This window comes from Lissotriton vulgaris, chromosome 7 (assembly GCF_964263255.1).
Source record: "Lissotriton vulgaris chromosome 7, aLisVul1.2, whole genome shotgun sequence".
Taxonomy (NCBI): domain Eukaryota; kingdom Metazoa; phylum Chordata; class Amphibia; order Caudata; family Salamandridae; genus Lissotriton; species Lissotriton vulgaris.
The window spans coordinates 1,079,021,375-1,079,045,275 of record NC_141695.1 but is presented as its reverse complement, the minus strand read 5'-3'; the positions used below and the strand labels follow the sequence as shown (position 1 = coordinate 1,079,045,275).

General features: G+C 44.9%; 1 protein-coding gene across 1 annotated transcript in view; it reads left to right on the top strand.

The window, feature by feature from the left end:
- The window catches only part of LOC147702949 (uncharacterized), a 4,293,369-nt gene that overhangs the window by 3,410,491 nt on the left and 858,977 nt on the right, over nt 1–23,901 (top strand). The window contains exon 28 of the mRNA XM_086929459.1: nt 15,836–15,926. Within this exon, the coding sequence (XP_086785585.1) occupies nt 15,836–15,926 (91 nt within the window). The remainder of the gene's footprint in view (nt 1–15,835; nt 15,927–23,901) is intronic.

Sequence of the window (23,901 nt, the reverse complement as noted above, 5' to 3'; positions counted from 1 at the left end):
ATTTCAAGGACAGTTACAGAGGGTACATATTTGGGGATCTTAGGACCTAAAGAATCCGAAAACTTGATTACCAAGCACCCAAGGACACCTTTATTATATTTTCTGCCAAAGGTTCATAAGAATGCCACAAATCCCCCCAGTCGTCCTATCGTGTCCGGGTGCAACTCAATCTTAAAACCATTGTCAAAGTATGTGGACGTGTTCTTGAAACCATTTCTACTGCAAGTCCTTTCATATCTACGCAATACTATGGATTTCATCAATAAGATTGAAGGGTTTCCTTTCAACCCTGATTTACATATGCTAGTATTAATGGATGTGTCAAGACCTAGACCAGATCAGGTACCCACGGAGTTCTTCCTTAGATTGGCATCGATATCATTGTGAAAGAATTTTTTCCAATTTGAAGAAGATTTCTTCCTGCAAATCAAAGGGACAGCCATGGGCTGTCCCTTTGCGCCGGAAATGGCTGTACTGTACATGGCCCAATATGAGCAAAAATGTGTTCAGCATAACAACCCATACATTGCACACATCAGGTAATGGTACAAATACATCAATGATGTGTGGTGCCTATGGGAAGGCTCTGAGACACTACTAATGGAGTTCCATACTTGGTTAAACAATCGCTGTCCTGACATTAAATTCAGTTTGGCACACAGCAAAAAGAACCTCCCTTTTCTGGATGTTGGCGTCAAAATTTCAACAAATGAGTTAGTTAGTACTTTACACATGAAACCCACTGATCAAAACAATGCCCTGCACTGCAGGAGTTAACATCCACGTAATTTGAAGAATGACTTGCCTTATGGGCAATTTCTGCACATAAGGCAAAATTGTTTTTAGACATGAGGACTTTGAATTCCACGCTAAAACACTTGTCAAGAAACTCAAGGAGCGTGGCTATTCCCACAAACTTTTGAGACACTCCCTGAAAAGAGCGTGGTAGACACCTAGGGAACACTTGCAAACCAAAAAGCAGAAACCTCCCACTGAACGGATTGCCTGCGTATTTATTTATTTATTTATTTTTAAGATTTGTAAAGCGCAGCGTATGCCCGTAGGCGTCTTGGCGCTATGACTCAACTAATGCGTCAAAGAGAACAGTATCACATTTTAAAAGGTGATGAGGTGAGGAGAAGAACTACTGGTCAAACAGCCAGGTCTTCAACAATTTCATGAATTGAAACAGTGTGGGAGTAGATCTAATCACCAATGGAAGAGTGTTCCAAAGTCTGTCCCTTCATGTCACAGGGGAATTGGTGTGGCTTCCCGAACCGAAGCAATCTACAAGCTCCAAACAAAAGGCAAGTGATACGTGACACCTTTGAACTGTGCTTTGTGACCTTCAATAAATCCACAGAAGGGGCCTCGGAACAGCGCAGGCTGTATGCCAGTTTCACCCGCTCTAAACATATGCCAGACACAAAGTTCCATGTGTAAAAAGCTGCCCAAAGCCCATTGCAGATCCACAGGCATTCAAACTCTAAAAAAATACGATCTTCTGAAGTTCCAGCCAGCTAATCTGTGGACTTAATGGATTCAGAAGATAAGGTTGGTGTTACTTTTCAAATTTCCTGGGAAAAATACATTAGATCCGCCACCTACGCATTTCAATATATGAATGCATTTTTAAACACAGTGGACAGCATTTTGATATAAAACACTCGATCAGTTTTCTCACAGATTTGATTGAATGTGACGCATACCGGCTTGCAAAAAAGCATACGTGCTATTTTAAGTGAATCCTGTACATAGGAACAATGGTCCCAGAAAACAATTTTACAACACACAAAATTTACATGTATCAGAATAAAAATTCAGAAAACACAAAAGATATTTGTTGTACTCAGTATTATTTAATCACTCTGGGCATAGGTCAATTATTATCATCATTTAACCCCTTGCGTGCTCGTGACGGAACCATTTCATCACGAGCCACGGTGGGGCTGTGCTGGTGACGGAATGGTTCCGTCACGGCCTGGCCGCCGCGCCTGCGCGGCGCTGATTCCGTATGGCCAGGGACTGCAGGAGGACCCCCACCCTTCCGTTAACTAACATAACATTATTAACAGGACGCAAGAGGGCTTTCTTTGGAAGGCGGGGGATCTTTCGACCCCCCGGCCGTATTTTTTAAAATATGCAAAATAAATCAAAATTTGAATAATCAATATTTACACAATTACGCAGAAAATGTTACAATTGATATATACAGGTATTCAGATGGCTAACCTTAACATATTTCTAGTATAAGGTATTTCCTATCCAAAACTAACAAATCAATTCATATTATACATAGTTAATTTTCTGCGCCTATTTGAGCCTTCGGCAAGGTCAATAACTGGTGTCAGATCCTTATCACCAAACCACGCCCTCCTGAAGGAGTGCGCATGCGTAGGAGGGCCCGTTTACCGTGGGGGCACATCCCCTCCCCGGTTACCCCCGAACGCCCTATTTAACCACGCCCTCCTATCGGAGTGCGCGTGCGCAGGAGGGTCCGTTTACCGTGGGGGTACATGCCCTCCCTGGTTACCCCCGAATGCCCTATTTAACCACCCCATCCTGTCGGAGTGTGTGCGTGCGCAGGAGGGCCCGTTTACCGTGGGGGCACATCCCCTCCCCGGTTACCCCCGTACGCCCTATTAAACCACGTCCTTCTGTCAAAGTGCGCATGCGCAGAGGGCCCGCTTACCGTGAGGGTACTTTGGTCCCTCAGTTACCCCGTACGCTCCATTAACTCCATTAAAGTGGGCCCTTGCATCTCTGTGCCGTTTACTGGCATCATTGTGCACGTGAGGAGGTGGCCAAAGAGCCAGGAGAAAGCGTGGCTGTCTCCCCCGCACACATGTACCCAACAGGCTGTACCTGCCCCTGGAGTACTATGAGAGACCACTTGTCTCTCCCTTTGGGCGACCCCATTCGAGAATGGCGCCGCCCCCCTAAGGACCTTACAATAACTTCTCACCAATCATGACCTTACCGCCACAGGCCAGCGTAGTTGACCGACTATCTGGCCCCCCCTACCCTCCTACACTGAAAGGTCATGCCCTAACCTTCACTTCTCACACCTAGCCATCATATGTTTAGTCCAACTATCGGGCCCTACCAACTCCTTGCAAGATCATATCTTGTCCCTATACTTCCTTACATAGGCAAGAAAGAATTCTCTGCAATGGTTTCACCCCAGACGTGTACCAACGGACGCTGTCTTTCAAGAAGCATGACTCCCCCCAGATGCACCCCCGGGCTACAGTCTACGATTAGCAAGCCTCACTACTGTTGTTACTAGGCATTTGCTTCCATGGGCACAATGTGGCCTCACAGACTCGCTTCCCTACTTCCTGAGATCTGAAATGTCTGCGCCAGTGTGTACCCCGAGTACGGACATGTCGACCCCCCTTTCTACCCAGGCATCCTGGTGTACCTGTTCATTCAGGCCCCCCCTCCAAAAAAATGCGTGCTAATTATGCTAGGTCTGACTGATGCAGGGCAATTAAATGTGCCGCCATAGGCCATCAGATGGGTTTAATTGAATGGCTTTACGCTGTGCCCGATACACACGGCGCTCCCGACGCTGCCACCCACTGTCAGTGCATCTGAAAAAGCTACCCGTCATCGTATGTCTAGCCCCTTACTATGGGTATCCCGAAATGCGCTGTGCCTATTAAAAGGACAACTGGGAGCTCGGACCCCCGTAAAGGCAGAACCTAGCCTCCCGACAAGGGGTGCTGAGGTGTTGCATAGGCCTATTACTTCTAAGTTTGGCCAGGCTGGCATGCAACCCCCTGTGCACTGTCACATCACCTACCATTGTCCCTACCAATTGTTACCCTACGAATATACTGTGACGATCATGGTGGCCCTGCCAGCACAGGCGCCGTTACTGTAAAAATAAATTTTCCTGATAAGGAACATACTGCCATCTTATGTTAAGCAACATCCTGCTACATTACTGCGGCCAGCCAAATCTAGGGTTGACACACCAATAGATAATCAACCCAGTATTGGCACCTTCTGAGTCCTTGATCGATCGCCCATCACACTTGACGTCGTTGCTTGCCATTCCTGTATCTGACGTACGCTTCCCTTTGTTGTCCACCTGTTGCAGTTGTTGCGGTGTGGAGCACTTCCCAGATATCCGTCATGGACCCGGCCATACATAAATGGAAAAGAGAAACACAAACGATTAGTGTTTCTGGCTTCTTGACGAAAGCTGCAGCACACATGCCCGTATTACATTGCCGTCACATGTCACCTTGCTAAGATTAGCACCAGACGCAGTCCCATAAAGCTTGCAACTGCAAGTGTTTAACATAGCATCAGTCTGTGTCACATGCAGAGTATTTGAATTAATGTTGCAGACAGATAGGGTGCCCGGTAGTGTGACCCTTATTGAAATAATAGATCTGTGGTCCACAGTGAATACAATCAATCAATCAGTCAACAAAATTTGTATAGCACGCTACTCACCCGTAAGGGTCTCAAGGCGCTGAGGGGAGGTGGGGGGGACAATACTGCTCGAACAGCCAGGTCTTGAGTTGTTTCCTGAAGGAGAGATGGTCCAGGGTCAGCAGTAGGTGGGTGGGGGGGGAGTTCCATGTCTTGGCCGTCAGGTAGGAGAAGGATCTTCCTCCGACGGTGGAATTGCAGATTCGTGGGACGGAGGCGAGGGCAAGGCTGGCGGAGCGGAGTTGGCGGGTAGGTGTGTAGAATGTAAGTCGGCTGTTGAGGTACTTCGGGCCCGTGTTGTGGAGAGCCTTGTGAGCGTGGGTGAGAAGTCTGAACGTGATCCTCTTGCTGACGGGGAGCCAGTGCAGGTCTTTCAGGTGGGCAGAGATGTGGCTGTGGCGGGGGATATCCAGGATGAGTCATGCTGAGGCGTTCTGAATGCGCTAGAGTCTTTTCTGTAGTTTTCTGTGGTTCCAACGTAGAGGGTGTTCCCGTAGTCCAGACGGCTGGTGACGGTCTTCCTGGTATCGGTGGGGATCCATCGGAAGATCTTTCGGAGCCTGCGCAGGGTGTTGAAGCAGGATGAGGAGACGGCGTTGACTTGATTGGTCATCATGAGGGAGGAGTCCAGGATGAAGCCTAGGTTGCGAGCGTGGTCCGTTGGCTTGGGTGCGGTTCCCAGGGCAGGGGGCCACCAGGAGTCGTCCCAGGCGGTGGGAGATGGTCCGAGGATGAGGACTTCCGTCTTGTCTGAGTTCAGTTTAAGCTGGCTGATCTTCATCCATTCGCGACGTCTTTCATTCCTTCCTGGAGGTTGGCTTTGGCGGAGGTGGGGTCGTTGGTGAGGGAGAGGATCAGCTGGGTGTCATCGGCGTAGGAGACGATGTTGAGGTTGTGTTGGTGTGCGATGGCTGCGAGAGGGCTCATGTAGACATTGAAGAGGGTGGGGCTGAGTGAGGATCTTTGAGGAACGCCGCAGATGACTTCGGTGACCGAGGAGCAGAACGGGGGGAGGCCGACTCTCTGCGTTCTTCCGTCGAGGAACGAGATGATCCACTCCAGGGCCGCTCCTTGGATTCCAGTGTTGCTGAGGCGCTGTATCAGGGTGCGGTGGCATACGGTATCGAAGGCTGCTGAGAGGTCCAGGAGGATGAGGGCTGCAGTTTCCCCGTTGTCGAGCAGGGACCTGATGTCGTCGGTGGCTGCGATGAGGGCGGTCTCGGTGCTGTGGTTTGCTCGGAAGCCGGACTGTGAGGGGTCGAGGGATCGTTCGTCTCGAGGAAGGCGGAGAGTTGTCTGTCTTCTCGATGACTTTGGCTGGAAAGGGGAGGAGCGAGATGGGGCGGAAGTTCTTGAGGTCCATGGGGTCCGCGGTGGGTTTCTTCAGGAGGGCGCTCAGCTCGGCATGTTTCCAGCTCTCCGGGAAGGTGGTGGATGCGAAGGAGCTGTTGATAATGTTCCGGAGTTGGGGTGCGATGATGGAGTCAGCTTTGTTGAAGATGTGGTGTGGGCAAGGTTCGGTAGGGGAGCCGGAGTGGATGGTGTTCATCAGGCGGGTGGTGTCTTCAGTGTTGATCGGGGTCCAGGTGCAGATGGTGGTGGTGGGGGACATTGGTTCGGTGGTTGGGTCCGTGGTCTGCGCGCCGAAGCTGTTGTGTATATCGGCGATCTTGCGGTGGAAGAATGAGGCGAGTGAGTCACAGAGGTCTTGTGAGGGTGTGATGTCGTTGTTGCAGGCGCTGGGGTTGGAGAGCTCTTTGACGATGCTGAAGAGTTCCTTGCTGTTGTGGGTGTTGTTCTCCATACGTTCTTTGAATGTTGCCTTCTTGGTGGTACGGATCAGCTGGTGGTGTTTTCGGGTGGCGTTCTTGAGGGTGGTCATGTGTTCTGTTGTCTGGTCGTGGCGCCAGGCTTTCTCGAGGGTGCGGCAGGTTTTCTTGGAGTTCTTGAGTTCGTTGGTAAACCACAAGGCTTTTCTGCTGCCGGGTCTGCTTGGAGGATTCTTCAGTGGTGCGAGTTCGTCGGCGCAGTTGATGAGCCACTGTGCGAGGTTGTGGGCTGCTTCGTTAGGGTCCGTCGTGTTGGTGGGCGGGTTCTGGCTGAGGGCGGTAGTGAGCTGGTCGGTGGTGATCTTGATCCAGCTTCTGCGGGGAACCTGTTGCAGATGGTGGTGGGTCGTGGCTCTCCTTAAGCTGAAGTGGACGCAGCTGTGGTCTGTCAGTGTAGTCCGTTTGAGTGGCTGAAGGAGATGTGCTTGCTGGAGGAGAAGATGGGGTCGAGCGTGTGGCCGGCGTTGTGGGTGGGGGTGTTCACCAGTTGCTTGTGTCCGAGGTTGGCGAGGTTCTCCAGTAGGGCGGCGGTGTTGCAGTCCTTGTTGTTCTCCAGGTGGAAGCTGAGGTCCCCTAGGAGGATGAAGTCTGTGGAGGTGAGGGCGTGCTGACTGATGAACCCGGCGATGGCTTCGCTGAATTGTGTGCGAGGTCCCGGGGGTCTGTAGATGAGAGTGCCTCTGAGGGTGGTCTTGGGGTCGGTGTGTATCTTGAAGTGTAGGTGCTCGGTGGCAGTGAGGGTGTCGTCGGAGTTGGTCGAGATGCGGATGGTGTACTTATGGACGATGGCGATGCCTCCTCCAGTTTGGTTGACGCGGTCCCTCAGGATGATCTTGTAGCCCTCCGGGATGGCTATAGCGATGTTGGGTGCTGAGGAGGCGTTCATCCATGTTTCGGTGAGGAAGGCGACGTCTGGAGATGTTGAGTTGGGGAGGTTCCAGAGTTCGACGGTGTGCCTTTGGATGGAGCGGGTGTTGAGCAGGATGCACTTGAGGTGGTTGTTGCTGGTGCTCGGCTTGGCGGGTGCGGTGCAGTTTCGGAGGCAGGTGAATTTGCAGACTTGGCAGGTGAAGGGTCCGTGGGTGCGTTTCGGGTAGCTCGGTAGCAGGCGGGGTTCCGGCCGGCGTTGAGAGCGAGGAGGGTTGCGGCGTCGTAGGTTCGTCAGGAGCGCTGGCATCGACGAGGACCAGGGGTTCTGGTGCTGGGCGCGGTCCAGGCAAGGACGGGCACAGACAGGCTTCCTTTGGTGTGCCTTTGGCGCACAATCGGCGCACAAGCTGCGCGTGACCTCTGCGCGTACGGGCAGTCTCCATTTAAGGCGAAGTGGGAGGGAGGAGCAACTGGGAACGGGGAGCGGGGAGGACACAGAAACAAAAGGGGGCGGGGCCGCGATGTAACAGCGGCGGGAAGCGGGGAGCGGAGGGTGGGTCACATCAGGGGAACAAGCGGAAAAATCGCTAACCTAGTGAAAAAATAGAGAGTCACAGTGTAATACAAAACGAAGCAAAACATAGAGAGTTACAGTGTAATACAAAAACTAAGCAAAACAGAGGCACAGTGGGGCAAAAACGGAAGGAAGAACGAGCAGCAGGGAGGGGGCACCGAGGTCAAGGGCAGACCTGAGGTGCTGGGGCACAGACTCACCTACAGCTGGAGGGCCGTGCGGCGGGGGGTGTCCTGAGGTCAGGTCACACTCACCTGTGCCGTGCGGTCTCCATTTAAGGCCAAGTGGGAGGGAGGAGCAGCCGGGAGGCGGGAGCGGGGAGGACAGGCACAAACAGGCTTCCTTTGGTGTGCCTTTGGCGCACAATCGGCGCACAAGCTGCGCGTGACCTCTGCGCGTACGGGAGGTCTCCATTTAAGGCGAAGTGGGAGGGAGGAGCAACTGGGAGCGGGGAGCGGGGAGGACACAGAAAGAAAAGGGGGCAGGCCGCAATGTAACAGCAGCGGGAAGCGGGAGCGGAGGGGGGTCACATCAGGGGAACAAGCGGCAAAATCGTTAACCTAGTGAAAAATAGAGAGTTACAGTGTAATACAAAACGAAGCAAAAAATAGAGAGTTACAGTGTAATACAAAAACGAAGCAAAACAGAGGCACAGGGGGGCAAAAACAGAAGGAAGAACGAGCAGCAGCGAGGGGGCACTGAGGTCAAGGGCGGACCTGAGGTGCTGGGGCACTGACTCGCCTACAGCTGGAGGGCGGTGTGGCGTAGAGGTGTCCTGAGGTCAGGACAATAGCACCTTCATTACTCCTCAAGGACGATAAACAGTGTGAAGTGCAGTGACAGCGCATTCATTGTTACTAAAATTATGCCGCAGACAAGGACATCACTTCCAATTTCTACTTTTCTAACCAAGTCTTTAGGCATAGGATAAAAGATTGAAAGGGACAGTCTTTTAGCCAGTGCAGCATCCAAGTCTTTAAGCATAAGATTAGCACAGTGCTATCCGTGCCGGGCTGTAAAATTGCCCAAGAGCTTTTTACCGCTCCCAGCACCCCATTACCACTTTGGCTTCTGGTAAAATACCATCCAAGCCAACATGACATGATCAAAAGCAACCCCTGACATGTGTTTAACCCTCCTCAGAGAGGTATAGCTCTGTCCATACCTAAGTGTACCCCCATTTTAAGTCTAGACAACCCGTTCAGAAATACAGTGCTGCATAAATATGCCGCCAAACCAAGCAGAGTACTCTGGGTAGTTCTCAAGTTTAAGTGGAAAGCGGCTCCCATATAGAGCACTCTCAGCATCATTAGCACACTGCGTTTTGAACTCCCCCTAATAATAGAAGAGAGAAGAGTCTCTTACACCTACTGCTTTCCCGAATTGTATGCATTACTAGGCTCACCTTGGTGTGATTTGCGTTCAAAATGAAATATTCAAGACCCTTTTTTGGTTTTCAGCTTTGAGTTGCAACGGAACGTAGTTAACGTCTGTGCCTAGCAATAGTGTGCCACGCAACCCGGGAAACTGGCTTTCACACCATCGTCCACACCTACACTTGAATACATGTTACTCGCAGGGTAGGCATGGGCGGAAAATCCGTTCCGCTCGCGGATTTTGCGGATTTTCGGGAAATCCGCAATCCGCGAGATTTGCGAATTTCCTGCAAAATCCGCAAATCCGCGAGCAGCGGATTTTGCTCGCACTGCTCGCACTGTTCGCGTGAGTTCGCGCCCCGCGAATAAGTGCAAAATTGCAGAAATACGATCTTAGCAAAACTGAAAGTAACTACTTACCAGGTTCAAAAGTTCAGGCTCATCATTAGTAGCCATTTCCTGTAGTGCTTCCTGAGGGGCCCCTCCAGAGTTCAGTTGCCAGTTGAAACTATTATGTGACCCTGCTCTGAACCTCAGAATAGTTACACATATGCCACAAAGGTCCTGAATTACAGCTAAGGGAGACAAGCAGGAGCCAGGCTGGAAGTTAAAATCCATTAATCAGCCCCTAATTCATTATTGTCAGTTGGGGCAGGGCAGGTGTTGTAACTAATTTTGCAACAATGAAAGCACTTAGCAAGTGCAAAAGATCACTAATCAGGGCGCACTAAGGAAGCAGGTGCCAGCTAAAAAAATATTCTGTGACACATTAATCAGCCCCAAATTAATTCAGGTCACTTGAGGCAGGGAAGGTGTGCTTTGCTTTGCCGAAAATAATGTACACTGGACAACCAGAGGGTGTGGTGATGAAACAGAGGGTGGCATGGGTGGGCTAGAGGGTGGCATGAGTAGTCAGAGAGTGGCAGTGGTGACAGAGAGTGGCAGTGATGAAGAAGAGTGTCCCAAACAGGCTGGACACGTAGAAACAACAAGTTCGCAAAACTTGCGACCCGACAGGTAAGTTCGCAAATTGCGAAATTGTAAAAACCCTCGCGAACTGGCAGAAACACGGGCGAACACAAAAAAAAAAATCCGCAAATTCGCGGGAATTCGCGGATTTTGCGGATTGCGAATCCGCAAATCCGCAAAATTCGCGAACGCGAGATCCGCAAAATTCGCCCATGCTTATCGCAGGGAGGACCCCAAGAAAGAGGTCATTAGCATAGAGAAGTTCTCACAATTGTTTTATCAATTCAGTTGATGCCAATGATAGTAATTCTAAAGTGTTATACATAACCTTATAATTGTGAGATAAAACATTCCACCCAGCAACAACTCAATGAGAGATACGGATTATAAGTATCAAACCCCTAATTCCTGACTATTGGCTTTGTCAATGGCTGTTCCTTGCGTAAGATAAATAAGGAGCAACCATGGCTTGTATATAATATTGATAGGCTACCAAACTGACGCCCAGTGTACACCACGCCAATAATGCTGCTCTTAAGTCTTCAAAAAGAAAGCAGTAACCAGGAACCAGTTACACCGTTTCAGTAACATTGAGCAGAAGGATAATGATTCCCCTATTAGGTTTCACTTAACGGATGACCCTCTAGCTGCCAGCTGCAGTGTCTACTACCATCGCCAGTGCGACGCCACCCTATGCATGTAGCCAGGTTCTGAGCTGGGATGGTGCAGTGAGCTAAAAAACGGTAATGGATCAAGCCCTGATCTGTTGACTAGGTATGAGTGTTCTGTTTAATTCAAATACTCTGTCCATCACCACCCCCTTTTCTGAATCGTTTTGTCCACCATAAGCGTGCAAGGGTATACTCAGATGTGAGTCCCTTGCTCATTGCACCTTCAGGATTCAAGCAAGCCGGGCCGAAGACGGCTGTAATGCCAGAAACCGGTCCACGGAAGCTTGTTTCCTTCCCAGTATAAGAATTGGCTTGGTAGTTTGGTCTGCCCTGTTCCCATGATGCACTGGGCCAGGGACAGACTAATTTGCATGTAGCCAGGTACTGAGCTGGGATGGTGCAGTGAGCTAAAAAACGGTGATGGATCAAGCCCTGATCTGTTGACTGGGTATGAGTGTTCTGTTTAATTCAGATACTCAGTCCATCACCACCCCCTTTTCTGAATCGTTTTGTCCACCATAAGCGTGGAAGGGTATACTCAGATGTGAGTCCCTTGCTCATTGCACCATCAGGATTCAAGCAAGCCGGGCCGAAGACGGCTGTAATGCCAGAAACCGGTCCCCGGAAGCTAGTTTCCTTCCCAGTATAAGAATTGGCTTGGTAGTTTGGTCTGTCCTGTTCCCATGATGCACTGGGCCAGGGACAGACTAATTTGCATGTAGCCAGGTTCTGAGCTGGGATGGTGCAGTGAGCTAAAAAACGGTGATGGATCAAGCCCTGATCTGTTGACTGAGTATGAGTGTTCTGTTTAATTCAGATACTCTGTCCATCACCACCCCCTTTTCTGAATCGTTTTGTCCACCATAAGCGTGGAAGGGTATACTCAGATGTGAGTCCCTTGCTCATTGCACCATCAGGATTCAAGCAAGCCGGGCCGAAGACGGCTGTAATGCCAGAAACCGGTCCCCGGAAGCTTGTTTCCTTCCCAGTATAAGAATTGGCTTGGTAGTTTGGTCTGCCCTGTTCCCATGATGCACTGGGCCAGGGACAGACTAATTTGCATGTAGCCAGGTTCTGAACTGGGATGGTGCAGTGAGCTAAAAAACGGTGATGGATCAAGCCCTGATCTGTTGACTGGGTATGAGTGTTCTGTTTAATTCAGATACTCTGTCCATCACCACCCCCTTTTCTGAACCCCATGCGTAGCGGCAGACTTCCGCCGCCATTTTTTACGCGCTTATCACGCAGAGAGGACATCCACCCTCAACAATGCACCTAGCAATATTTAAAGAGGGCCCTGTCTGCAGTTGTTGTATGACTGCCCAGCCTTAATTCATTAAAATTAGCTAATGGTAAAACATAACCTGCGACAAGCAATAGAACAAGTATTTGAATCTTGCCTCTGACAGTCATCTTGGCAAGGCAATCTGGTTAGTTGAAACATATGCTATTTACCACATATGGCTTTTGCCAATCAAGTCATGGTTTACATTCATATATCATAAATCGTATGCGACAAAACATTCTTTTCAACAGATCAGGGTTTAATCCATCACCGTTCTTTAGCCCACTCTGCCACCCCAGTTCAGACATGGCCATATGCAAAATAGTCTGACCCTGTGCCTCATGCCTATATATGAGCACCAGCTGCATAAAAGATGGGATTTAGGCATGGCCACGTCCTTTCCATTTTAGATCTACTCTATTATAGATAGTGCCTTCGCGTGTATACGTCATCCAAGGTACGACTTTAGAGGGCTTGACGAGTGATTTCTAGAAATCATCGCTCTGCTGATGCCAACTGTCCAAGGTGTACACCAAATTTATAGAAAAAATGAGAGAGACCCCTTTTGGACCCAAGGGAATAGGGTACTTTTAAACAGTGAAGTAAACAGTTTCCCTTGGATGAGTTACTGAGAAAGTACGCCCAAATATTGGTCTTGGACATAAAGCTTAACTAAGCAAAAGCATGAACAAAAACAGTTTTATATATTAAATATAGGAATGTTATTAAAACAAACAATTAAAACATGTTAAAAAACATTCTTATTTCATAAAAAAATGTCATCAATTAAGAAAAACTCATTCACAGTTCATAGACATAAACAAGTACTTATACTGTAGTCCAACAAATTTTGAACAAACACATTCTATGTTTCAAAAGAAAGAGGAGAGGGGAGAGACAAACAAAGACATCAGCGAATTGTCATACAAGTATGCACATCATAACCCTCATTCGAACTCGATCCAAGACGTGGCTTTTTTTCGTTGTTCTTGGGGTGAGTTGGGTAGTTGGATTGTGCAACAATAGGCGTTGACGCATTTCGATGGCCTTTTTTAGTAATATGCCATCTTTTTCAAGACTTAGAAATAACTGTCTCTCCTATTATGGCACTGGATGGTTGCCTATACAGAGAAATCCTTATTCCATTTTCAATTTATGCACTGTGGGTTTTATTTCTGTTTTCTGGTTTTGCATAATCGCACCTTTATCTTTTGTTAAAATCTGTTTCCTCGCTATCTGATAGCTCTTGTCGCACCGTTGTCAGATTAGAATTAAGGAGATGTGTACCCCCTGGTCATTAATGGCAGTATTGGCGTGGTTGATAGTCTTCTCCTCAACACTAAAACATGGAGTTCTCCATGGCACTGTTCCTCTTTGTTATATTGCTAAAACTACGGTATGGTGGTCCTTGGGTCGGGTGGATTGGGAAGACGCCTTGTTTTAAAACATGGTATCTCTGGCAGTTTCCGACCTGAACTAGGAGACACAAACGAAAAAACTCGATGCGTCCACCGACGAAAATTCTCAACCTAAAAAACAAAAGGAAAATTAATTACAGCCTCCTAGAGGCTGGAAGGGGCAGGCCGTGACGCGCAGGAGTCAAAGAGGCCGACTCCCGTGCTGCACGACCTTTTAAACCCCTCGCATGCCAAGCCGGATCTAATCAGCCTGGCCTTTGTTTCCCTTGTAGCCAGCAAATGACTCAATCACTTCTGGGTCACCAGGTAACCCGGGGGCGAGTGGGGGCCGGTGCGCCCCGTAATACGTGCGGCCGGGCCGATGTCGGCCCGCCTTTTCCACGCCTGCGCTGAGCGTTCCACTGAGCGGGCGGGGCCGTGACGGAACCATTCCGTCACAAGCACAGCGCCACCGCGGCTCGTGACGGAGTGGTTCCGTCACAAGCATGGCAGCGCCGCGCGGCTCCCCTGCCCCCTAGCGCCGCGACGGAATTACCACAGCATCAAGGGGTTAAACACTATTGCTTGTAAAGTGCCACTAGAAAAGAAAAGGGAAGGGAGGGAAGTTGGGTGATTGTGGTTGAATTGAGGGTAAGGAAGTGAATGCAGAATCAAATGTAAATCACAGCAGGTTGTTACTTAGAAAACACAGACCTCATTTCTCGAGCCTATTGTTCACAATGTACAAAACGAAAAATAGCCATGGTTTTAAACAATAACACAGTGTTGAATCTCTGTTTTCTGGGACCATAGTTCCTTCGTACTGTTCTGCACCCAGGTCCCAGAGACTATGTTTGGGTTTACCCTTTTTAGGTAACTATTAACTGAATCCTAGCGCATGACGAGAGCAGTGATGGTAGGAAGCAACCACCTTTCTATCATAGTTTCTGCCAGTTTCCTTTATTCCATTCCTGATTTATTCATTTTTGAATCACTTTAGCTGCCTCAATATATTCCGAGGAATACCTTCCATGCCACTGCAACATTCCTGATTTATTCGGCGCCACAAGCTGATACCGATTTTAATGAAAGGTTTCAAACTGCCATATGTAGCCTCTAAATAGGGCACTTCAATTTACACGGCATTTGTGTTATTTTTGTAGATTCCAAGACCAAGTCCTAGTCCTGAGAAGGACCCCCCCCCAACAAGTTAGGGTTTGAAACGCGTTGGCTCCAGGGAATGGGTTAACCTACAACAGGAGGTGTCTTGATTGAATTAATGAAAATAGGTGTTCCCCGCCTAAACAACCTTTGATATTGTGTAACCCTATTTCTCGTGTCACAGGCAGGACAAGAGGCAAAGGCCTTCTTGCAAAAACATGATAGTGTCCGCCTAGTGCTTTTCGTAAAACAAAGACTTGTCAATTGGCAGTTGTTATCAATTTTTATGTATGTTTATTTTATGTTTCACATTTTGTTTCTATATTATGTTCTTTCACAAATGGATTGTGTTGTAATGAGTTCAAGTTTGCTTTACATGATTATTTAATGTGCACTTAAATGTTCTGTTGCCCATTTCATGGCATGACCAAATAGTAGTATCTTGTCTTGAAAAGGTATGTCAATTGAAATAAATCACATAGACTTTAGAATGTTTGGCCTAAGGTCTTAAATATTCATTAGATTGGTAGTAGCAGTCTGTCTAGACACTCCACTACCATAGTGGTCCAGTCCAGACAGTCAGGGACCCAAGTCTTGCTTGTTCATAAAGCCTGTATTATATGCAGCATACAATTCCACACAGTGGGAATGGCAACCATGGGGAAAATATTTCCCTCTTTGGAAAAAAAGCCCTGCCTCAACAATGCCCCCACAAAATCTGGGGGTGATTCATTCATCTTCCCGTCTGGGAAGGCGAGTCGCTTAGCTAGAATACATCTCTAACTATTTATATGTTGGGAAAGGGATCAGATTTTGAATTAACCAATGTCCACAAACATGCAGATTTGTGGGTATCTATAAACTTACAAGCCTAACCACACCTTGTGCTGCCCACCTCCCACATCTTACTTTAGACTTTATACTGCAGATTTCTCCTCACTCGTGGCAGTTTAATCTGCAGTAGTAAAATCATTTTTATCTGCCAGAATAACGTGTGAATCTCCACTAAGCATAAGTTAAGGAATTTTCAGCCTTGATTGTATCTTTATGGAAGGAAATGCATTTTTTGATTTAGGGCAACGTTTTTAGAAAGTTATATTTTTAGAAAGTGAAGTGCTATTTGGCAGCAAATGAGGTAAGGTTTCTTCTCACAGGAATGGTTATATCAGATCTTTATTAGTCATTTGCTTTAATCTACTCAATGTTTAAAATATTATTTTACAGGATTGTTTAGATGTTATTTATTTGTGGCAGGTCACCTGAAAAACATATGAAGAGTATTCCTTTGCACTCAATCGGACAGCTGGATCCTAATGCTAAGAATGAGGACGGACATATAGCACAGGTGATGTGTAGAGTTTTTACTTTGCGTTTTTCTTACTCTTTAGTTTGTTCGCTCCTCATACCCATGTCTTAATCTCCAATGAACCTCATATTGACATTATTGATTGAAGGATTTATGTACTCGAGAATCGAGAGATCTGTACTTCAGTAGGTCTTGCTGAAAGTCTTGTTTTCAAGTTAAGAATTTCTCCTCTATCTTCTAGGCTGTGATACAAGAACTACATTAAAATCAAGCATCTCAGCTAGCAGATTATATTTTTCATAACATTGTAGCGCAGGAGGCAGCTTTCTGGAAACAAGCATTTACAATGCAATAGGTCTCGCATTATTAAAATTTGAGCTATTGGCATTGTAAATGACAGTGCCTTTTATTCATTTGTTTTTAAAACCTGCAATCGGTGCATAAACACGCACTTTGAACGTATAGTCCTTGTTGTTGTTGCAGTTTTATATATATTGAACTCGACCCCAAGTTTGGGGGCGCTTTACACGAGCATTAGTTACTTTACACAAGGATACATTTATTGTTTGGTAGGCACCGGGAGATTAAGTGATTTGCCTACAATCACCGGATGTTGACATACATACACTCCAAATACCACTCAGTGCCACATAATTACAAGCCACACAATTACACTACTGAATGCAACACACACTCCACACAATACCACTCAGTGCCACCTAATTATATGCTACCTAATTACACTGCGCTCAACGCAACATACACTCCAAATACCACTCAGTGCCACATAATTACACGCCACACAATTTCACTACTGAATGACACTCCACACAATACCACTCGGTGCCACATAATTATATGCTACAAAATTACACTGTACTCAACACAACATACACTCCAAATACCACTCAGTGCCACATAATTACATGCCACACAATTACGCTCTACTGAATGCAACACACGCTCCACACAATACCACTCCACAATTATATGCTACAAAATGACACTGCACTCAACACAACATACACCCCAAATACCACTCAGTGCCACATAATTATATGCTACATATTTACACTGCGCTCAACGCAACATACACTCCAAATACCACTCAGTGCCATATAATTACACGCCACATAATTACAATCTATTGAATGCAACACACACTCCACACAATACCACTCAGTGCCACATATTTATATGCTACATAATTACAATGCAACATACACTCCAAACAATACCACTCAGTGCCACGCGATTACACACCACATAATTACACCACATAATTACACTGCACTCAATGCAGCATACACTCCAAATACCACTCAGTGCCACATAGTTACACGCCACTCAAATGTCACAAAAAGATGTTAATATTTCACTTTTGTTCTTGGATTTTCGCCACAATAAAATACACTGAACATTATCTTCACAAAAGTTATTTACAAAAGTTTAAGCTATTGCCATTATAACTTACAATAACTTTTATTTAAGTATTAATTATTTAAAAAAATGTAAAGCCATTGTTATTTGTAATATCAATACATCTAAGTCACGTAAATACAACACATATTGCATTACAAATGCTATAGGTGTCACATTTGCTCAAGTTAAAAGTATTGGCATTGTAAATGACAAAGCTATTAAGTTCGCTATTTTCTAAACCAACACATAAATAAAAAATGTGTCATTTACAATACCAATAGCTCAAACTTTCCTAATGCGAGACCTATTGCATTGCAAATGCTTGTTTAACCTTGTATAGGACAGGTACAAATTAATACAATGATTTAGAATTTCCTCTCCTAATACCATTTTAAATCTCTTTTCTTCTTTCACTGGATTTCACAACACTCTACAACAATTCTTATAACAAGCATCAACAAAGCCAATAGGTCTCAACATTAGAATGCGATAGCAGAGGTGTTGACTTTTTCAATCTTTGTACAATCTTGTTTTTAAAAAAGCAAAAGAAAAAAAACATTTTATTAAGTATGAGCGGCAAAGTGATAAAATGGTTTTATAGAGCTTTTCTGCAGCAAGAGGACAGGTACTGACTTTCTCTTAGGACTGCCTGAGAAGCAGACCTAGTCAAGTGAATCCATGACACTAACTGGGCAAACATACAAGAGTACCGCCAGAAAGTACCAAGCAGGTCTGACTTTAAAGACATGAAATTTAACGTCCTGAATTGCGCAAGCATGGAACACAATGGTGGAAGTGTTTAAAAGGTTTACGAAAGACGATATTCGTCCACCATAAATTACAACACCTTGCACCACAGTGATGCCGATTAGGGAGGACTCTTAGATGGAGCATTCCACCTAGTGTGTTGGCGAAAGGGATATAAATAATTGTTTTTTGAAGATGTGCTGGTGATAGAACCAAAACTACCTATAAATGTGTCCTGAAAGAAAAAGTTTAAAAAAAATGTTTAATAATTTTTTTTAATTTTTTGGGTTTACAGAACGCATTCAATAGCAATACAAGAAATTAATGAAAATAAATAAAAAATTAACAACAAGCAAATAAATCAGGACACACATCATTTGTCTGGATAGATTCCATACATCTTCAATTTGCACATAGATCTTGACATTTATTATCATCGTAATAAACCTAGACACAAGGTCTGATGCCTATTAGAATGCAGGGGGAAAATAAATGTTTCTAGAGGTAAACTCAATATGCGTGCTTGTGCACCACTTTCCTTTATGGCAGCAGAGTCAATTTGTAGGATATATTTGATTGCCTGCAAAGCTTGTCTACTTAATCCCTCTTTTCGGTTCCCCTGTCTCTTTCCCTGTTAGGTATTGTTGGTATAGCCCCCAAAATCCCTTAGGATGGTTTTGTGGAGGTAGCAGCTCGTTATATGTGTCTGATTGGAGTGCTACAATACAGCATATCCGCCTTCCAATCATCTATTAGTGATGTTGGACCTTTAGCCCATCGTATAGCCACTCTGCGTTTAGCCAATAGCAGGCCCATCGCCACCAACCTCCTTATGCTTTTGTCTACCTCTGCATCATAACCAAACAGGGTGAGTAGGGATTAGGTTCCAGAACACATCCTGTGATCTCACTTAAAGTGGAGAAGATCTTCCCCAAAAATTTCAGGATATCAGGGCAATACCATACTGCATGCAGGTATCCTGCTTCCTGTTCTGTGCAGCGGTCGCACCTAGTAGAGTCCAGTAGCCCATATCGAAACACTCTGTCGGGGGTATAATATACTCTATAAATATATGTAAAATGTATTAGATTGTGTCTGCCTCTCAGGGATATATGCTTTGTGACCTCACAATAATGCTTCCAGCATTTATCATCAATAATCAAATCTAAATCTCTCAAGCAGTCATGACGAACTTTCAAAAATTGTCTTTTCCTGGATTCTTGTGTGAGGAAATAGAGTCTAGTTATTAACTTTGCAGGGAAATCTGTATGTATAATGTTTTTGAGTGTAGGCATCTCTACTGGTTCTTGCAAGTCCTCTCCCAATAAACCTTGCCATGCATGCCAAATTCTGAAGTACTGGAATTAGTGAAGCGGCGAGAGTGCGAGCCTCTCTCCTACTAAATCTTTCCACTTACATACCATCCCATCTTGAAAAAAATCACCTGTCTTTAGTATGCCCAGCAAAAGAGAAAACGTAAATTTAGGAATTGATGATAATCTCCCCATATTCCTAGAAGAGTCTTCCCAGCCTTGTATTACATCATATCACTTCTCCTCCCAACGAGGGCTAGCTTAGCAATGCATCCAGGACTATTTGCATCTTGAAAAATATACTCAATCATCACACATTAATTTCCATATCTGATACATGCACTTTATACAAAAAGAAATCACTTTTTGTAAAAATAAAATACTGTCTTGGTCTTTTATATGTTTTTGTCAGGGTTAGAGTGTGAACCATTACCACCACCTTTGCCACCTCCATTAAGCATTACCAACAACACCGTATTTGGACATGAAAGTTTACTACATGAAAGCCAGAGCTATCATATTTGCCAATGCTTCTTATATGATATTAAGGTTTGGACAATCTTTCTATAATTCAAGCTAGGAAGAAAAACAATATGATTATGAAAATATCTCGAGAGCAGTATGCAGTCATTTTGGAGTACATCTCAACTGGGTCAAAAAATGTGGCATCCAAACATTTCACTCTTCCAGAAGGTTTTGTTAATCCCACACACAGCTCGACCTGGTTCCAAGTTTAACCAGTCCTTTAAGTGGGTACATTTGTTTCTTTTTCATAGCTCTGGCATGAATATTGAAATTAATAATTATAGCTAGAATACATATAGGGAGAAGGTAGCTGTTAAACCTGCCCTGAAATAAAAAAAACCTCTACGCTTTAGGTTCCGACCTGTAAGAAATGCCATCATCCTTGAATGGTAGGACTTAAAAAATGTCATCCTCCTCACAAAAAATAAAAGGATGGAATTAACTGCACCAGAAAAAACGATGTTATCTTTAAGGCACGCATCTGCATGTTCAACATCTCCACATCCTAAAAGTCGCATAGTAAAAATAAAAATCGGTGTAGGTCGCTTTTCTCAGTGTGCTCCACCTTCACACGTCCTCCTTATTCCCTGCAGAGCATGAGGCACCAAATCAATTACTAACCCATCTTAAAGACTATTCTTTTTTCTAGTGCATCACAATGCTAGAAACTCCTACTCCAATGACTGAGCTGCAATGAACATACACATTAAAGAGAGGGGCCCTTCTAATAACATTGGTTCACGATGTCAGCATCATTAACGTGAAGATATCTGCCTACTGAGGTCATCAGTAACTACACCTTAAAAGACCGGTCCAACAAAACTGAGTTTCAAACTCCCCCATCAGATGTATGCTCTTGTTGTCTGTTTATATTAGTATCTTTTGCCACATTTTATCTTTATAACAATAATCTTTTATTTTTAAACAAAGAGTTTTCTATTACACATCGTCGACATTTAGGTGAAAGAGCACACCTCTGTGGTAGAGAAAAGTTCTGACAGTGACCAGTGACATCATCATGGGCAGATGACTGCTCTCTTTAGAGAGCCTGAAAAAGTCACTGTGTAGATTTACAATTAACATGCGATGCGATTTAACCCTCAGTTTTTTTTAGTTTGTTTGGTTTGGCATAGCTGAGAAAAAAATAGCAAATTGTACTCTTGAAGACAATGCAACAATTGGGCTAATGTAGCAACAAAAAGTAGGCAAACTGAAAGCTAAAGAAGACTAGCTCTAGTACTGTTGGACACTTTAAATGAATGAAGGAAAAAACAAATGAACAAGTTTCATAGCACATAGTAACCTTTAAAAGCGTCTTCAAAAAGGTCATGTCCCCAATGAATGTCGCTGATTCGCCTTCTTTGTAAATGTTCAGTGCTGCAGGTTTAAATGGATATCACTAATAGCACTAAGTAAACATGCCACCCTAATTATGCAGCTTTTATGACTCATGAAAGCGTGGCAGTGGCTCCAGTAATACCCTGCTCCCGATCACAACACTGAAAGTGAGCATTATCACAGCATGAGGCCCCAAAGTAAACTAATTATCAGAGCATGCCGAGAGGCCCCCATGCTGCTGGAGCACTCAACTGCGCATTAATTATAGTTTAGTGCTCCAGCAGCCTGGGGCGCCTGTTGACCTGCTGTGATAAGTGGGGTCTCATGCTGTGATAATTGTTCCTTGGGCGCCTGACGTGCTCCACATTCATTAACGCGCACAAGCCGATCTACTGTGGAACGCGAGCTGATCCACTGTGAAGCACGTTCACAGACCTGAATCAGTTCGTGCCCATAGTAGAATAGGCTCGTGCACAGGTCTGTAGTTAGTTCTGCCTCCCTTGGAGGCACAGACAGCAGCTATAAGACTTGTGGCGGCAGTGCTTCGCACTGCAACACCACGAGACCTAAAAAATGAATTCCTTCCTTACAATAGATCACGGTAAATTGTATAAAATAGATAAGGGGTAGTGGTGGCACAGACAGTTGCACATCAGAAGAACAAAGAAGTGTAAAGGTGGGCAGCGTGTTGGCAAATTCCAAGTATCAAAAGTAATTAGTTTAGGTGCCAATCAGGGTAACCAAAACACCCCACTACCTTGGGTATTGATAAATGGTTCGCTGAAAAGATTGCCGGGCTAAACTTTAGACAGACAGATGTACCCCGGCACTCAACAATATTAATACAACATTGATTTTTTTAAATTGAAACACAAGATCTATGTATTTTATCGATCGCTCAAATCACATGATATGACAATATTTGGATTTGTTCTAGGGTTCTCTCAAATGTAATAATCAGTGTGACATTTAGTCAATACATACTGTACATACATTCATACAATAAAATGATTTTTTCAAAAACATTTCATGTTTATTCAGTTACTTTTTCAAGGTCCAGTCCTTGTTGCTGGAAGAACAGAATAGCACAGTGAAATAGAGACATGACAGCCGTCATGCGTTTCGCTACATTCGTAACTTCTTCAAGGTTGCATTAATAGTAATAGCATTCATGAATAATTGATTTAAGGGACATTTAGTAAATACATATGAATCAACCCAGTACCGTTTTATACATAGAAAGTAAAGGCAAAGGCCCAAGTGAAGAAAATCCCAGAGTGAGAGAGTACAAAAAAGCTGTAGCATTAGTGCGACGTGTGCATATCAATGAATGTGCCATTATATCATTCTCAATAGGAATAGTAGGACAAGTGAGAAAATAGGACTTAAGTGTAGAAAAATCTGGTACGTAAAGGTGGGTAACAGGCAACATGCGGAGCAAGCAACACCCGAAAGTGTGTACTATTCATGGTAAAAATGCAATTATATGAATAGAGCATGCTCAAATCCAATATCATATGATTAAGAGGGTTCTAACCTTAGCTACGTAAGGGGGGCGATCCTCAAATGTTCATAGGAAATCCACCAATTTTGTGTCGTCTTTATAACGAAAAAGAGTAGCCAAGAAATAAGTCCTATGACGTAAAGGTAAATAGTTATATGAGGCCGGTATGTCCTTAAAGACTAGTTAACACCTTGGGTGCTAAGCAGATCCCCCTCCTGTGCTGCAATTTACATAATCCCCTTTTACATGACGAGCTCAGCTCGCCATGAGCACACGAGAGGTGTACCTCATGACGAGCTGAGCTCGCCATGAACATCGAAGGGGTTAAGAGAAGATAAGGTCTAAATAGGCACCTTATATGTGCTGTTTGAAATCTGTTGATGTCTTTCAAATATCGTGGAAGAGCCACAGGGAGAAACTATTTCAGCAGTCCATGTGGTCTAGACTTCTCAACAGAGATTGCACACATATAAGTAAAATAAAATGGTGAGTAAAAAAAGAAGGAAAAAAGCTGCAGGCCTTCTTCTATTTAATGTGATCCGATTTAATTAACTACGAAAGGTAACTGACACAATAAAGTGCTAGGCAGAGAGAGCGGAGGATATGGGCATAAACTCATCACAATTCATGATTCGATTCTCCAAATAGGTAGTTCTCCATTCCTAATCTGTGCAAGGTTGTGCTGTCAATCAAAATATAAGATATATGTGCAAAATAATATATCTAAGTTAGCGCTTGGTGTTCAAAAAGTCATTAGTTAATGTGTCACTTACGTCATACGTTGTATGCCTGTAAGTTGTGTGATTAAAAAAGTAGAGGTACATGCATTGTGCAACTGAAGGGCAGTGATATGTCCTTCTAGATAAAAGGATAAGGAAATTCCGTAAGTTAGATGCAGAGATTTTAGATTGTGTAGCCCAGAGGCAACTTGGTGATGTAAACTGCTATATAAAAACAAATGCTAAGGAGTATGAAAAATCTAAAAATGTCTTGTATAAACAGTTGTCTTCTTGGAAAAGACAGGGTCTTTTTTCAACTGATGAGTACAACTACATGTATAATGAGTTCCCGGTACTGCCCATCTTGTACCTTATACCCAAAATACATAAAAATGTTACTCCAATACCTGGGAGACCCATTATCTCTGCCATTAATAGCTTAGGAG